This window comes from Geotrypetes seraphini, chromosome 3 (assembly GCF_902459505.1).
Source record: "Geotrypetes seraphini chromosome 3, aGeoSer1.1, whole genome shotgun sequence".
In the NCBI taxonomy this organism is placed as follows: Eukaryota; Metazoa; Chordata; class Amphibia; order Gymnophiona; family Dermophiidae; genus Geotrypetes; species Geotrypetes seraphini.
In genome coordinates, this window is record NC_047086.1 from 4,748,301 (window position 1) to 4,764,226 (window position 15,926).

The 15,926-nt window shown below is 43.3% G+C and overlaps 1 protein-coding gene across 2 annotated transcripts in view; it reads right to left on the reverse strand.

Annotated features, from left to right (window-relative positions):
* The window catches only part of SLC16A10 (solute carrier family 16 member 10), a 141,676-nt gene that overhangs the window by 42,712 nt on the left and 83,038 nt on the right, over positions 1-15,926 (reverse strand). For both annotated transcript variants that reach the window (XR_004538776.1, XM_033937525.1), the window contains exons 3-4: positions 11,228-11,666; positions 6,429-6,572 (exon numbers count right to left, since the gene is read on the reverse strand). Coding sequence is in view for 1 of the 2 variants with exons in the window: in XM_033937525.1 (XP_033793416.1) it covers positions 6,429-6,572; positions 11,228-11,666 (583 nt within the window). In the remaining variant the exon portion in view is untranslated. The remainder of the gene's footprint in view (positions 1-6,428; positions 6,573-11,227; positions 11,667-15,926) is intronic.

Genomic DNA, 15,926 nt, shown 5'->3' on the forward strand with positions numbered 1-15,926 from the left:
CAAATTGATTTTTGCTAAACGCAAATTTGATCATGTCTCCCCCTTACTTACCAAGCTCCACTGGCTCCCTGTACTTTCCAGAATTCACTTCAAATGCTCCTGTCTAGCTTTCAAGATAATTCATGGCATCCTTCCGCCACTAATCCCTCTATCCTTCCTCGCCCAAACGCCTGCTACCACCAGATCCGCCCACAGACATAAACTATCCTTCCCCTCTCTACGTGGCATCCCCCACGCAGGCAAACTGGGAAGATCCCTCCTCTCCAAAATCACGGGCCTTTGGAACGATCTCACTATCCCGCTGCGAAACCTGGGCTCCCTCCAGCTGTTCCGGAAACAACTGAAAACCTGGCTTTTCTCTAATATATAACATCTCCTTCCTACTTCCCCCTTTTCATATGCCCTTGTAAACTCTCTCTCCCCTCTTCTTGTATTTTTAAGCTTTGTAAACCGTGTCGAGCTCCGCTTGCGTGGAGATGATGCGGTATATAAACTTAAGGCTTAGTTTAGTTTAGTGCTTCCATTCGGCCTGTCTTCGTCCCCCAGAGTCTTCACCAAATGTCTGGTGGTGGTGGCCGCGGCCCTCCGGAACCAAGGTCTTCAGGTATTCCCCTACCTCGACGACTGGCTGATCAAGGCTCCCTCGGCCTCGGGGGTCCTCTCTGCGACCCTGTCAACGATTCTGTTCCTGCAGAGTTTGGGATTCGAGATCAACTTTCCCAAGTCTCATCTACAGCCGACCCAGTCTCTTCCCTTCATCGGGGCTGTCCTGGATACCGTACGTCTCAGAGCATTCCTTCCTTCTCAGCGCATGGATGCTCTTCTTCATCTCTGCCAGTCTGTGTCTTCTCGCCAGACCATCTCAGCAAGACACATGATGGTCCTCCTGGGCCACATGGCCTCTACAGTTCATGTGACGCCGTTTGCCAGACTCCACCTCAGACTTCCTCAGTGGACCCTGGCATCTCAGTGGACTCAGGTGTCGGATCCGTTGACTCGACACATCACAGTCACTCCTGCTCTTCGGCAGTCTCTGCTCTGGTGGATGACCTCTTCGAATCTATCCAGAGGTTTGCTGTTTCATTCTCCTCCCCACCAGAAGGTTCTCACAACCGATTCCTCGACCTCTGCCTGGGGAGCGCATCTGGATGGGCTTCGCACTCAGGGATTCTGGACTTGTGCGGACCGACTCCATCAAATCAATCTTCTGGAGCTCAGAGCCATCTTCAATGCTCTTCAAGCTTTTCAACATCTGCTTCAAACGACATGGTGGTCCTCATTCGCACGGACAATCAGGTCGCCATGTATTATGTCAACAAGCAAGGGGGCACGGGCTCGGCCTCCCTCTGCCAGGAAGCTCTCAGAGTCTGGGATTGGGCGGTTCGCCACAACACCTTCCTCAAAGCTGTCTACATTCAGGGGAGGGACAATGTCTTGGCGGACAAACTGAGTCATCTTCTCCAGCCTCACGAATGGACACTCCACTCCAAGCCCCTTCATCAGATCTTTGCTCAGTGGGGAACGCCTCAGATAGACCTCTTTGCGGCTCCCCACAATTTCAAGCTGCCTCAGTTTTGCTCCAGGATCTACGCTCCTCATCGCCTCGAGGCAGATGCTTTTCTGCTGGATTGGGGGAATCGCTTTCTGTATGCGTTTCCGCCATTCCCTCTCATTCAAAAGACTCTAGTCAAACTGAAGTCCGAACATGCCACCATGATTCTGATAGCTCCTCAGTGGCCCAGGCAATCTTGGTTCTCCCTTCTTCTTCAACTCAGCAGCAGGGAACTGTACCTACTTCCAGTGTTTCCTTCACTGCTTACTCAGCATCAGGGGTCTCTGCTTCATCCCAACCTGCAGTCTCTCCACCTGACAGCTTGGTTCCTCTCAACATAACTCCGCACCAGTTTTCCCAGGCGGTGAGGGATGTCTTGGAGGCTTCCAGGAAGCCTGCTACTCGTCAATGCTACTCCCAAAAATGGACTAGATTTTCTTCATGGTGTATTTCCAATTCTAAGGAGCCTCAGCGAGCCTCCCTATCCTCTGTTTTGGACTATCTTTTACATCTGTCTCAGTCTGGCCTCAAGTCGACATCTATACGAGTCCACCTGAGTGCTATTGCGGCTTTCCATCAGCCTCTACAAGAGAAACCTCTCTCTTCTCATCCTGTGGTTTCCAGATTTATGAAAGGACTTTTTCATGTCAATCCTCCTCTCAAACCGCCTCCAGTGGTTTGGGATCTAAATGTTGTCCTTTCTCAGCTTATGAAACCTCCTTTTGAGCCTCTGAGCAAGGCTCCACTAAAGTTTCTCACTTGGAAAGTGGTTTTTCTGGTGGCCCTCACATCTGCTCGCAGGGTCAGTGAGCTTCAGGCCTTGGTGGCGGACCCACCTTTCACAGTGTTCCATCATGACAAAGTGGTCCTCCGCACTCACCCGAAATTCCTGCCTAAAGTGGTCTCTGAATTTCACCTCAACCAATCCATTGTGCTTCCAGTGTTCTTTCCAAAGCCTCATTCTCATCCTGGAGAATCAGCTCTCATTATTGTCTGGATACTTTCTCCAGACGGGATGGGCAGTTTGGCCAAACTGTGTTGCAAAATTTGTTCTCCTGAGTTGCCAACTCTCCCTCCATCCCATTGAGGTTAGCTTGGAGGTCACCCACTAGTGAGAATACCTGCCTGCTTGTCCTGGGATAAAGCAATGTTACTTACCGTAACAGTTGTTATCCAGGGACAGCAGGCAGCTATTCTCACGTCCCACCCACCTCCCCTGGGTTGGCTTCTCTGCTAGCTACCTGAACTGAGGAGACACGCCCGGAGCATCGGGCGGGAAGGCACTGGCGCATGCGCGGTGCGGGCATCTCGAAACTTCTGAGTTTCTTCAAGCAAGACATGCTTGCAAGATGTCCGTATCGGGGCTCTGTCGGATGACATCACCCACTAGTGAGAATAGCTGCCTGCTGTCCCTGGATAACAACTGTTACGGTAAGTAACATTGCTATCTGGTGTATCACATGCAGAATGGTGGTCTCACTTGAATATTATTGTCAAATATGAATCTATTTTTGCTCCGAAAGTGGGTTCCCTGCGACATTACCATGATGTATGGGACCCTATTATACACTATTGCTCACAAGAATCTGCTAGGGGCTGCTCTGGTTAATTTTATCTTTTGATTTATATCTGCTCTCTTATTGATTGTATGATTTCTCTGTATGGATATATGTTTCTTTAGGACCGTATCTTTAATGTATTTGCGATTTTACCTACTATACTTTCTACATTGCTATGTTTTGATGTACACCTAATGCACGATGTAATATGTATTTTTGTCTATGTCTCTTATTCTTCTTTCCTGTTTACAGACATTGGATTCGGACTTTACATTTATCCTGTTGATATTCCTTATTTTTCCGTTTGTATTATTCAATACTCAAAACCAATAAAAATCATTTGAACTTAAAAAAAAAAAATGTCATGACCTTCCAAGTGAGTTCAAGTACTCATGCATTTTTTCCTATCTGTCCTGGCAGGCTCACACTCTGTCTAATGTACCTGGGGCAATGGGGGATTAAGTGACTTGCCCAGAGTCACAAGCAGCAGTGTGAGATTTGAACCCACAACCTCAGAGTGCTGAGGCTGTGGCTCTAACCACTACACCACACACTCCCCATTGAAGGAAAAACCATCAACACAAGATCAAAGGATTCAATGGTCCTGGGAGGTTGAGGGATCTTGAACCCAAACGAAGGCTTGATGTTCCAGCCTGAAACAGGATGGAAAGGGTCAAAAGGACCAACAAATGAAAAACTACAGATTGAAAGGAAAGAAAAGAAAAAATTATGAGGAAAAATACAAATAAGGCGGCACAAAAAGGTAAAATTTGACACACATAAGAACATAAGAAATGCCTCCGCTGGGTCAGACCTGAGGTCCATCGCGCCCAGCAGTCCATCAGGTCCAGGACCTGTGCAGTAATCTTTTATCTATACCCCTCTATCCCCTTTTCCAGCAGGAAATTGTCCAATCCTTTCTTAAACCCTAGTACCATTCGTTGCCCTATAACGTCCTCTGGAAGCGCATTCCAGGTGTCCACCACACGTTGGGTAAAGAAGAACTTCCTAGCATTCGTTTTGAATCTGTCCCCTTTCAACTTTTCCGAATGCCCTCTTGTTTTTTTATGTTCTGAAAGATTGAAGAATCTGTCCCTCTCTACTCTCTCTATGCCCTTCATGATCTTGTAAGTCTCTATCATATCCCCTCTAAGTCTTCTCTTCTCCAGGGAAAAGAGACCCAGTTTCTCCAATCTCTCAGCGTATGAAAGGCTTTCCATCCCCTTAATCAGTCGTGTTGCTCTCCTCTGAACTCTCGAGTAACGCTATATCCTTCTTAAGGTATGGTGACCAATACTGGACGCAGTACTCAAGACGCGGACGCACCATTGCCCGGTACAGCAGCAGGATAACTTCTTTCGTTCTTGTTGTAATACCCTTCTTGATTATCCCCAGCATTTTATTCGCTCTCTTGGCGGCCGCTGCGCACTGTGCTGTCGGCTTCATTGTCATGTCCACCATTACCCCCAAGTCCCTTTCTTGAGTACTCTCATTCAATAACATCCCTCCCATCGTATAGCTGTGCCTCGGGTTTTTGATTCCCACATGCAATACTTTACATTTCTCAACATTGAACTTCATCTGCCGTCTCTCTGCCCATTCCCCCAATTTGTCCAAGTCCCTTTGCAATTTTTCACAGTCCTCCTTTGTCCGAGCTCCACTAAATAGTTTGGTGTCGTCCGCAAATTTTATTATCTCACTCTTTGTTCCTGTTTCTAGATCATTTATGAATATATTAAATAGCAGCGGCCCGAGCACTGAGCCCTGCGGAACACCACTCGTGACCTTCCTCCAGTCTGAGTAGTGTCCCTTCACCCCTACCCTCTGTTTCCTACCCGCTAACCAGTTTCTGATCCATCTATGCACGTCTCCGTCCACCCCATGGTTCTTCAGTTTCCGGAGTAGACGTTCATGAGGCACCTTGTCAAAGGCTTTCTGGAAATCTAGGTATATGATGTCTATGGGGTCTCCTTTGTCCATCTGTTTGTTAATTCCCTCGAAGAAGTGCAATAAGTTGGTCAGACACGATCTCCCCCTGCAGAAACCATGTTGGCTGGTTATCAGAAGTTCGTGTTTTTCAAAATGTTTATCAATTTTTTCTTTTATTAGTGCTTCCGCCATTTTCCCCGGAACAGAGGTCAGACTCACCGGTCTGTAGTTTCCCGGGTCTCCTCTTGATCCCTTTTTAAAGATGGGCGTAACGTTGGCTATCTTCCAATCCTCCGGAATCACACCTGTTTTCAGAGATAGGTTGCAAATTTGCTGTAGTAGTTCCGCTATTTCCTCCTTTAGTTCCTTCAGCACCCTTGGATGGATTCCATCCGGACCCGGGGATTTGTCAGTTTTTAGTTTTTCTATCTGTCTGCGCACATCATCAAGGCTCACTTCTATGGATGTTAACTTTTGTGCTTGATTTTCATTGAAGAATTGCTCAGGTTCCAGTATGTTGGTTGTGTCTTCGTTTGTGAATACAGATGAAAAGAACATGTTAAGTGTTTCTGAGACCTCTTTCTCTTCCTTCACCGCTCCCTTCCTGTCTCCGTCATCCAGTGGTCCCACCTCCTCCCTAGCCGGCTGTTTCCCTTTAACATATCTAAAGAACGGTTTGAAATTTCGTGCTTCCCTGGCTAGTCTCTCTTCATACTCTCTTTTGGCTTTTCGAACCAAACGGTGACATTCTTTTTGATACTTCCTGTGCTCTCTCCAGTTTACCTCAGTTTTGTCCCTTTTCCATTTTCTGAATGAATTATTCTTATTGCTTATCGCTTCCTTCACTATTTTAGTTATCCACGCCGGGTCTTTTATTCGACTCTTGTTGCACCCTTTTCTGAATCTGGGGATATATAGATTTTGCGCCTCGCTCACCGTGTCCTTGAAAAAGGACCAGGCATGTTCTACCGTCTGCCATTTTTGGGAAGTGTTCCTAAGTTTCTTCTTTACCATTCCCCTCATTGCTTCGTAGTTACCCTTCCTGAAGTTAAAAGTTGTCGCTATGGTTCTCTTTCCTTTCAGTATTCCTACTTCCATCTTGAACTTGATCATCACTGCGCAGAAAACTGATAACTGATGGTCCCATGAGCCAATGTAGGGTGGAAGACACCAGCTCATGTGCGGTACAGGCAGTCTCAAGACTTTGAAAGTGCAAAAAGTGTACTGTCACTTTAAATCTGTCTGTACCAGGCTCTGTGGATGGCATCACTCACACGTAAGAATATGCTGCCTAGTTGTCCTAGAATAACATTTGGATAAGCATGTTTTACCCAAGCTCTTTAGTTGTGATGAAAAGCAAAAGTTAGGATCCCTGTATAGAACCATACCTGCAAGTAAACTTTCTTTACACCGGGGACATAATCAGCAAGTCTGCCAAATGCTAGACGTCCAATGCCAGATGTAATACCTAGACAAAGCAGAAGCACTTCCTCATCCACCCCAGGACCAATTCGCTCCTTCACATGGTTCAACTGTGGAAACAAAGGACAGAGCTTCACAAACTATTTTCATTAACAATTTGTTTATAGATGCCACCAAATATAACATTAACAGCCCCATTTTGCAGATAATGCTGAGGAAGTAATGTGGAATCTTTTCTAAATACATTTAGGCGGTGGAGTAGCGGGGTTTTAATCCTACTGACACTCCTTGTGGCCTTGGGCGAGCCACCTAACCCTCCAGGTACAACCTTAGATTGTAAGCCTCTAGGGACAGGAAATTCCCAATAGAACTTGCTCTGACCTACTACTGGAAAGCCTGAGCAAAATTTTAAAAAATTATAATTTGCTAGCTCCAGCAGGAGCATCAACTGAATATACACCTACACATGCATAAAAACAGCAGTATCACATGACATTTACTATCTAGACGGACAGCAAATACAGGAGACCCATTTACAAAAAAAAAAAATGTACAAATGGAGCCAATTAAAAGACGTGATTTTTCCTATTTTAGAAGCCCAGTTGCTAAGTACAATTCTCTCACATTAATTTGAAGCCCTAGTCAAATGGCATCAGCACCCAAGAAAAAATTTTGGGTATCATTGTAGACACTACACTGACTTCTTCTACTCAATATGCAGTGGTGATCAAAAAATCAAACGGATGCTAGGAATTATTAGGAAAAGGTTGATAAATAAGACCAAGAATATTATATTGTCTCTGTATCCTTCCATAGTGCCACCTCACCTTGAGTATTGCATTTAGTTTTAGCTGCCATATTAAAAAAAAAAAAAAAAGAATATGTCCTTACCTTGATAATCTTTTCCAGTAAATAGGAGTGTCATTCTAGACAAGCGGGTTATCTCCCCATGGCTATGAGCCATCTGCAGAAGGAATCCACTCCAGATTTTTTCTGTGTCCCTCTCTGGAAACTTAGGTCTATTAAGGTGTACTTCCACACTTCAGCCTTCAGAATTCTAGTACAATCCCTAATACTAAGCCACCTGGATTATTGCAACATCACCCATCTGACAATCCCCCAGAAGCAAATGCAAAGACTACAACTGATACAAAACGCAGCAGTCAGGATGATTCTCGGGTTGAAGAAGTCCGACCATATAACCCCTTCCTACAGACTCCTACACTGGCTGCCGATGAAGGCACGCACGAAGTTCAAGCTAGGATGTCTCTGCTTCAAGGTATTAAACGGTCTAGCCCCTAAATACATTACAGACCTCTTCTCATTCCCAACCAACAGACATGAAAGAAAAACACACCTGAAATTTGTCTCCCCACCGGCTAGAGGGTGTAAATATAAGAGATACCATCAACAACTGCTATCGTACCAGGCAGCCACATGGGGTAAAGACTTAGAAAAACTAATTGCACACACAAACAACTATGGCGAATTTAGGAAACACCTAAAAACCTACCTGTTCTTGAAATACCTAGGTAACGAACCAGAACATCAGCCCCCCTCATAATACCACCACATACCCGACCCTGTAAATTGTAAACCCCAACCCTAATCACTAACCATGAACACACCATTCAATTCATGGAATATTTCTAAATTTGTGTAAGCAGCATGGCACTTCCTGGTCTTGCAGCACACAAACTGTTGTTAATATTATTAATGTTGGAATTACCAGATGTACAATGCTATACCCTTTAATTCACTGTATGTACAGTTTCTCTTTATTGTATTTACAGTTTCTCTTTATTGTAAACCACTTCTCTTTATTGTAAACCGCCTAGAAGTCGCAAGATTGTTGGCGGTATATAAGAATAAAGTTATTATTATTATTATTACTTCACTGTGAGCTCAACTGCCACCTGCAGTTAGTGTTTGTTAATGCAGAACAGTTGTATTGTTGGGTTGTCCCCTCTGTCCTTACTTCACATGCTTGGATACTAACATGTAATGAACGAGCAACAGCCAACAGAATCAAAGGAGCTCCGAAAGTACCTTTGTAGACGCTAAAAAGAGATTATGCACTTACCCTGGTAAGCTCTTTTTCAGTAGATAGGTAAGACTTTCTAGACAGATGGGTTATTTCCCCATAGCTGCATGCTGCTGCAGAAGGAATCCACTCCGGATTTTTACTCTGCCTCTGCTGTACTTCACTGGGTTCTCTAGCTTCACCTACAGTTAGTACCCAAGCAATAAGAGTCACCCAATACACGTGAAGTTGAGGCACCTGTAGCAACAGCCTTAAACCAACTGTTCTGCTCAAAAAGTAATTCAACAGTAATGTTAACCGCCAACACAGGCTGCAAAGAAGCTCAGAAGCTGCTCCCATATAATACTGAAACAAATAGCCCCTGGGGGCTGGGAAGAACTGGTATGACAGACGGAAACAGTAGGCAGATACAATAAAGACTGGGTGGGGGTTTAGAATGGCTCACCTATCTACTAGAAAAAAGCTTACCAGGGTAAGTACATAATCTCTTTTTCCAGTGCAATGGAAGGCAATTTTTGATGGAATTAAAAAAAAAAACCCAGAACTTCTTCACTCCGTGGAAAACAAAGCATTGAGGAACTGCGAGCCAACATCGGGCGGAAAGGTACGTGGGTAATGCGTGGTGCGGGCAGTCTCGAAGCTTCACAAAGCTTAAAGTGTCAGTACACTTTAGCATAGTCCGTACCGTGCACAGTGGATGACGTCACTCCCCACATGTGATAATGTGCTGCCTGCTTGTCCTAGGATAATGAGAAGTACTTATCTAGGTAGCAATACCTGCTATTCAGATAAATGCCACTGGCCAGGATTATCTAGTGTTTTTCAGCAGCACTACGTAGACAGTGCTGCTGAAAATTATGGTCTGTATCAGCACTGTCCCAACAGTGCTGGGGTGTTGTGTGGGTGGAAACAGCAGGAAAATAGTTAGCAGCAATATAAAGACTGTTAACACGATGTCTGTCTAAATAAATTTAATGCCCAAAATGTAATTGGCTAACACCCTTTTTCCTTTGGTGAGAACGTTTGAACTCCACTATATACTAGAAAAAGATCAATATAATGGACATCAGTATGAGCACAACTCACTGTATAAGAGTGAAATTTGGACCTGAGCACAACTCACTGTATAAGAGTGAAATTTGGACCCGAGCAGTATCTCATAGATGACAAGCACCAGACTAAGTCTAAATAAGAACTGCCCCATACATTATGTTGTCCAATCTTTTAATATTAATTAGCCCAGAAAAATGTATAAATCTTAAGCAAACATTCAAACCAAGTGAAAAATGGGGAGTAAAGACGTTATAAACTCCCAAAAACGATATTTCAAAATCTACATTGAAAACATGAAAGTACAATGTGCTGACATGAAAAAATTCATTGAAAAACTGTAAGCATTAATAAAGTGTACTTAACTGAGTCCATGTCACCATTCAATAGTTTGTATCACCACTCGACAGAACCAGGGCTGTGGAGTCGCTAGATAAATGTTCTGACTCCGACTCCTCAGTTTTTTGTACTTCTGACTCTGACTCCGACTCCCCCAACTCTGACTCCTCAGTTTTTTGTACTTCTGACTCCAACTCCGCGTGAAACAAGATCTTCATCCGCGTAAAAAGATGTTGTGCGTATGGTGGGAGAGCTTGGTTGGATGAATTTTTCGAGTCTACACCAGGTGATTTCTACCAACGAGGTATTGAAAACCTTGTTGAACGTTGGAAATAAGTTGTAAACAACAACAAGGGAGAATACATTTATACGTACTGGTGTTCCGAATTGTGCGTTGAGTACCATATAGTGAAGCACGTGTTTGTTTTGCGGTTACGTGAGGCACTGCATGCATTGGTCTTTATTCTTACAGTAGAGAAGTCATTAATTATAACTTTTTGTGAATTGGGACATTTAAACTTGCTTTTTTTTAATTCCAATCTAAATTTAGTCGGAGTCTGAGTCAGTGCATTGTTTGGCAACTCCAACTCCAGGTACCCGAAATTTCCTCCGACTCCACAGCTCTGGACAGAACTCCGTTTCGATATGAGGCACAAGAGGAATTACGTCCTTTCAGAGCAACAAGAAACCCTAAGTCCTGAATGCACAGAGCTTGGCACAATCAAACCCTTGCTATGCACTTTAATTCTTTCCTTATATTAAAGTTCCTGTAAACCAAGCTCTATCTTTGTGGAGAGGATGCGGTATATAAACTTAAGGTTTAGTTTAAAAGATGGGACAGTTCTTATTTAGACTTAGTCTGGTGCTTGTCATCTATGAGATACTGCTCGAGTCCAAATTTCACTCTTATACAGTGAGTTGTGCTCATACTGATGTCCATTATATTGATTTTTTTCTAGTATATAGTGGAGTTCAAATGTTCTCACCAAAGGAAAAAGGGTGGTAGCCAATTACGTTTTGGGCATTGTATTCAACATTATTGGCAACAAACTTCTTTTGAGTTTCAGTTTTATAGCCTATTTTGTGGTAAATAAATTTAAGACATAAAAATTGCTGTCTTAACTTTATCCAGATTGTGGCTGGAGCTGAATATTTGGTGAGAGTGGCTAAGTGCTAAATATCTGGATTTTTGAGATTTGCAGACAGAATTTCTTTAAAATAATTACCAGTTCTAGTGGTTGCATATTAGTTGGAAAATTTTCAGGTATCTAAACTCCTCTTGTAGTTAAAAAAAAAAAAAAAAAAAAAAAAAAAAAAGGGTGTCAAACTTACCAAGTGTACATAAGGCACAAAGTATCCAAAGAGTGCAGCAGGAATCCCAAAGGCCCAAATGCAATAACTTTTAATCCTGAAGATGGAAAAGTTGAAGATCTGGTTGAGTGCAGGAAACTGGAATTTGCTATTACTGTGGAACACTATATGTGAACGAGACGGAATCAAGGGCTTGTAGGTGAAGCCGGCCAGGAAAAGGATGAAGATAAAAATGCAGAGGACACGCAGGGTGTTAGTGAGGCCCAGATTCTTGATGAGCGTCTTCAGCAGGAAGGGCAAAGAGACTGTGAAGAGGCTGCTGCCGGCTGTAACGATGCCATTCACCAGTCCCAGACGCTTCTTGAAGTAATGCCCAAGAATCACTAGCGATGGCTGATAAGCAAAGGAGCAGCCACAGGCAAATACAATCCCATAGGAAAAATAGAGTTGCTCAATGCAGCTACAGAAAGAAGAGCAAAGACAAAAGGTTAATGATGAATCCTATCCTTTTCAGGAGCACATTTAACACAGGCAAGGACCTACCCAGTTTGCCAGCTGCCCCATTTGCATATCATACCCCCCCCCCCACCCATCTATTAGATCACTAGTCTTCGGAACTTCAGAAAAGCCGTGAAAACCTTCCTCTTTACAAACCCAGCACCTTGAAGTCCCACATCTACACCCCTGGCGGTTGGATCTCAAAGACATGACCTAAAACGCCAAACGGAATATCACAAATACTCGCTTGCCACCTCAATTATAACCTGAATTACTACTACATTCTCCAACAACAAACATGCATCCACTTGCTAAGAAAGCTATTTTACCTCCATGTGATATCTACACTGAATGTGCTGCAATTTAATCCACCCAATGTCCACTAAATTTGTATTTTAAGTCTGCATGTTATGTCTATACTGTAATCTAAACCCCTTTGTCTATACTGTAAATACTGTAAAGTCTGTATTTCTCACTAAAATTTGTCCTATTAATGTACTCTTGTAACCCGTTCTGGGATCCTTTGGGAGGAAGGGCTAAATAAATAAAATAAAATAAATATTACTTTAGCTAAATAGATCTCTAAGCTAAAAGTCTCACCTATGTTGCTCTCGCTTTGATCAACTACTTATCACCTCTCATTCTCCCACCTGTCACCTGACCACCTATTGATTCTCTTTTTGGATAGATGACCCTAGAAGTTCACAGGCCTACATCAACAGGCACATCATTTATTTCACTCACTAACTCATATTTTTATCAAGGAACAATTTTCTCAATATTGTAATGTGAAAAAGAATACAAGGCAAAAATTCTAGATTTCAACACGGCCATGGGATTATGAGCCAATAGTGTCTGAGGAATCAATATTGTTGGTATGACAAACAATGCCAAGTTTGTAAACATAACAACTGATGGAAGGGTGGTAGCGGTAGTAAGACAAATAGTTGTGGTAAAAAGGCTAAAGAAAGTTTGTTGCAGAAAAAGCACAGTTCTTACCATAATGGGTGTTATCCAGGGACATAGTAACATAGTAGATGACGGCAGATAAAGACCCGAATGGTCATCCAGTCTGCCCAACCTGATTCAATTAAAATTTTTAAATTTTTTTTTATTTTTTCTTCTTAGCTATTTCTGGGCAAGAATCCAAAGCTTTACCCGGTACTGTGCTTGTGTTCCAACTGCCGAAATCTCTGTTAAGACTTACTCCAGCCCATCTACACCCTCCCAGCCATTGAAGCCCTCTCCTGCCCATCCTCCTCCAAACGGCCATGCACAGACACAGACCGTACAAGTCTGCCCAGTAACTGGCCTAGTTCAATATTTAATATTATTTTCTGATTCTAAATCTTCTGTGTTCATCCCACGCTTCTTTGAACTCAGTCACAATTTTACTCTCCACCACCTCTCTTGGGAGCGCATTCCAGGCATCCACTACCCTCTCCGTAAAGTAGAATTTCCTAACATTGCCCCTGAATCTACCACCCCTCAACCTCAAATTATGTCCTCTGGTTTTACCATTTTCCTTTCTCTGGAAAAGATTTTGTTCTACGTTAATACCCTTCAAGTATTTGAACGTCTGAATCATATCTCCCCTGTCTCTCCTTTCCTCTAGGGTACACATATTCAGGGCTTCCAGTCTCTCCTCATACGTCTTCTGGCGCAAGCCTCCTATCATTTTCGTCGCCCTCCTCTGGACCGCCTCAAGTCTTCTTACGTCTTTCGCCAGATACGGTCTCCAAAACTGAACAGGGACAGTAGGCAGATATTCTCACATGTGGGCGACATCATTCACGGAACCCCATAATGGACAGTATTAAAAGTGTATCGCCACTTTTAAGTTTTTAGAAACTTTGCGACTGCCTTCCTGCCCGACGTAGGCTCATGGTTTCTCAGTTCTATAAGCAAGCTAAGAAGCCAACCAGGGGAGGAGGGTGGGTTGTGAGAATATCTGCCTGCTGTCTCTGGATAACACCTGTTATGGTAACTGTGTTTTATCCCAGGCCAAGCAGGCAGCATATTCTCACATGTGGGACTCCATAGCTTGCTACAATGGGATGGGGGGAGAATTGGCCATTAAGAGAATTTGTAATACTGCTTGGCCGAAGTGACTATCCCGTCTGGAATAAGATTGCAGACTATAGTGAAATGTGAATGTGTGAACTGAGGACCAAGTAGCAGCTTTACAAATCTCATCAATGGCAGTGGAACATAAGAAAGCAACTGAAGCTGTCATAACTCGAATCTTATGTGCTGTTACACAACCCCCGAGTTATAGCCCAGCCTGAACATAGAAGGCGGCAATACAGGCCACCAACCATGTGGAAATAGTTCTCTTGGTTACAGGCCAATCTAACCTGTTAGAACATCTCCTCAATTGGTCATCTCCTTTGATCCTATGTGACTTACTCCGCTGTAAGTAATAAGCCAAAACTCATTTGTAAGCCAAAGTATGAAGAGCTGTTTCTCCAGGGTAAGAATGAGGCTTAAGAAAAAACAATGGAAGCACAACTGATCGATTCAAATGAAATTCCGTGACTACTTTCGGTAGGAATTCAGGATGGATGTGGAGAACTACTTTATCAAGGTAGAAAACTGTAAAGGGTGGGTCCACCACCAACGCTTGAAGCACCCTTACTCGACAAGCAAAAGAGATGGAAATTAGAAATACCATTTTCCAAGTGAGATATTTAAGATGAGCCAAAAACATTGGTTCAAATGGAGGCTTCATCAGTCTAGTGAGAACAATGAGATCCCAAACCACTGGAGGCAGTTTGAGAGGTGGTTTGATATTGAAAAGTTCTTTCATGAATCTGGAAACAAGGGGATGAGAAGTTAGTTCTAGCAGTACTTTTCATGGGCCAGTCAATGATAAATCTCTAAGATGAACTCTGACTGAAGTGGTTTTAAGACCTGGAGTTGAATAGGAGGAGAAAGTAATCCAATACTGAAGGTATAGAAGAGGATGAAGCATCATGATGATGAAGATTACACCATGTTGAAAACTGTGTCCACTTCTGCTGGAAACACTGCTGTATAGATGGTTTTCTGGTTGCATGTAAAACGAGTTTGACAGGATCAGAAAGATTAATGTCAGTTGAGGTCATCCTGACAGGTACCAAGCTGTTAGGTGGAACAACTGAAGGTTGGAATGTAAGAGAGATGGAAAAATCTGCAGAGGAAATGGATCTTTGACATTGAGCTGAAGTAGAAGGAAGAACCACGGTTGTCTGGGCCACCGAAGAGCTATGAGGATCATTACGTTACATTAGAGATTTCTATTCTGCCATTACCTTGCGGTTCAAGGCAGATTACAAAAGACTTATAAACGGTGGGTTTTAATGGAAGATCATTTGTAATTTCTAGAGAGGTAAAGAGTAAGTCAGGTAGTTTCAGTGTGACGGGAAAAGGGAGGGAGGAAGGACGGTATATGTGATGTTAGGACTGTTTCAGGAATTTCTTGAATGAATATAGTTTTTATTTCTTTTCTGAACATCTTGTAGTCTGTTATCAGTAGATTGGAGATCTGGTTATCTAGTTTTGCTGCTTGAGTGGCTAGAAGGCCAACTGCTGTTTGAGCTTGACCAATGTCTTGTGTATGGAGGAGTGTGTGGCGCAGTGGATGGAGCTACAGCCTCAGCACCCTGGGGTTGTAGGTTCAAACCCCGCGCTGCTCCTTGTGACTCTGGGCAAGTCACTCAGTCCTCCATAGCACCAGTTATGTTTGATAGATTGTGAGCCCACCGGGACAGATAGGGAAATGCTTGAGTACCTGATTGTAAAACCGCTTAGATAACCTTGATAGGCGGTAAATAAAAACCTAATAAACTTGAAACTTATCTGTGGAAACACATACAGGAACTTGTACGTCCAATCTAGGAAAAAGGCGATGAGGGGAGTATTGTCTGGAACAGAATTGAGGCAGCTTGTGATTGAGAGGGGGCACAAACAGGTCTATCTGAGGAGTCCTTCAAAGAGAGAATATTTGACACAGTATTAAGGAGTGAAGAGACCACTCCTTATGTGGTTGAAACTGGGCTATTGCTCACAATGCATTCCTCAAAGCTGTCTATGTCCAAGGAGAGAAGAATACTCTTGCCGACAAACTCAGCCGGTTTCTTCAAATATTTTCAGCCTCTTGACAAAGAATGAGAGAACTTGTTCCTCCTTGTTTGTTGCTATAATACATTGCAACTTGATTGTCTGTGCATATTAGTAGAAC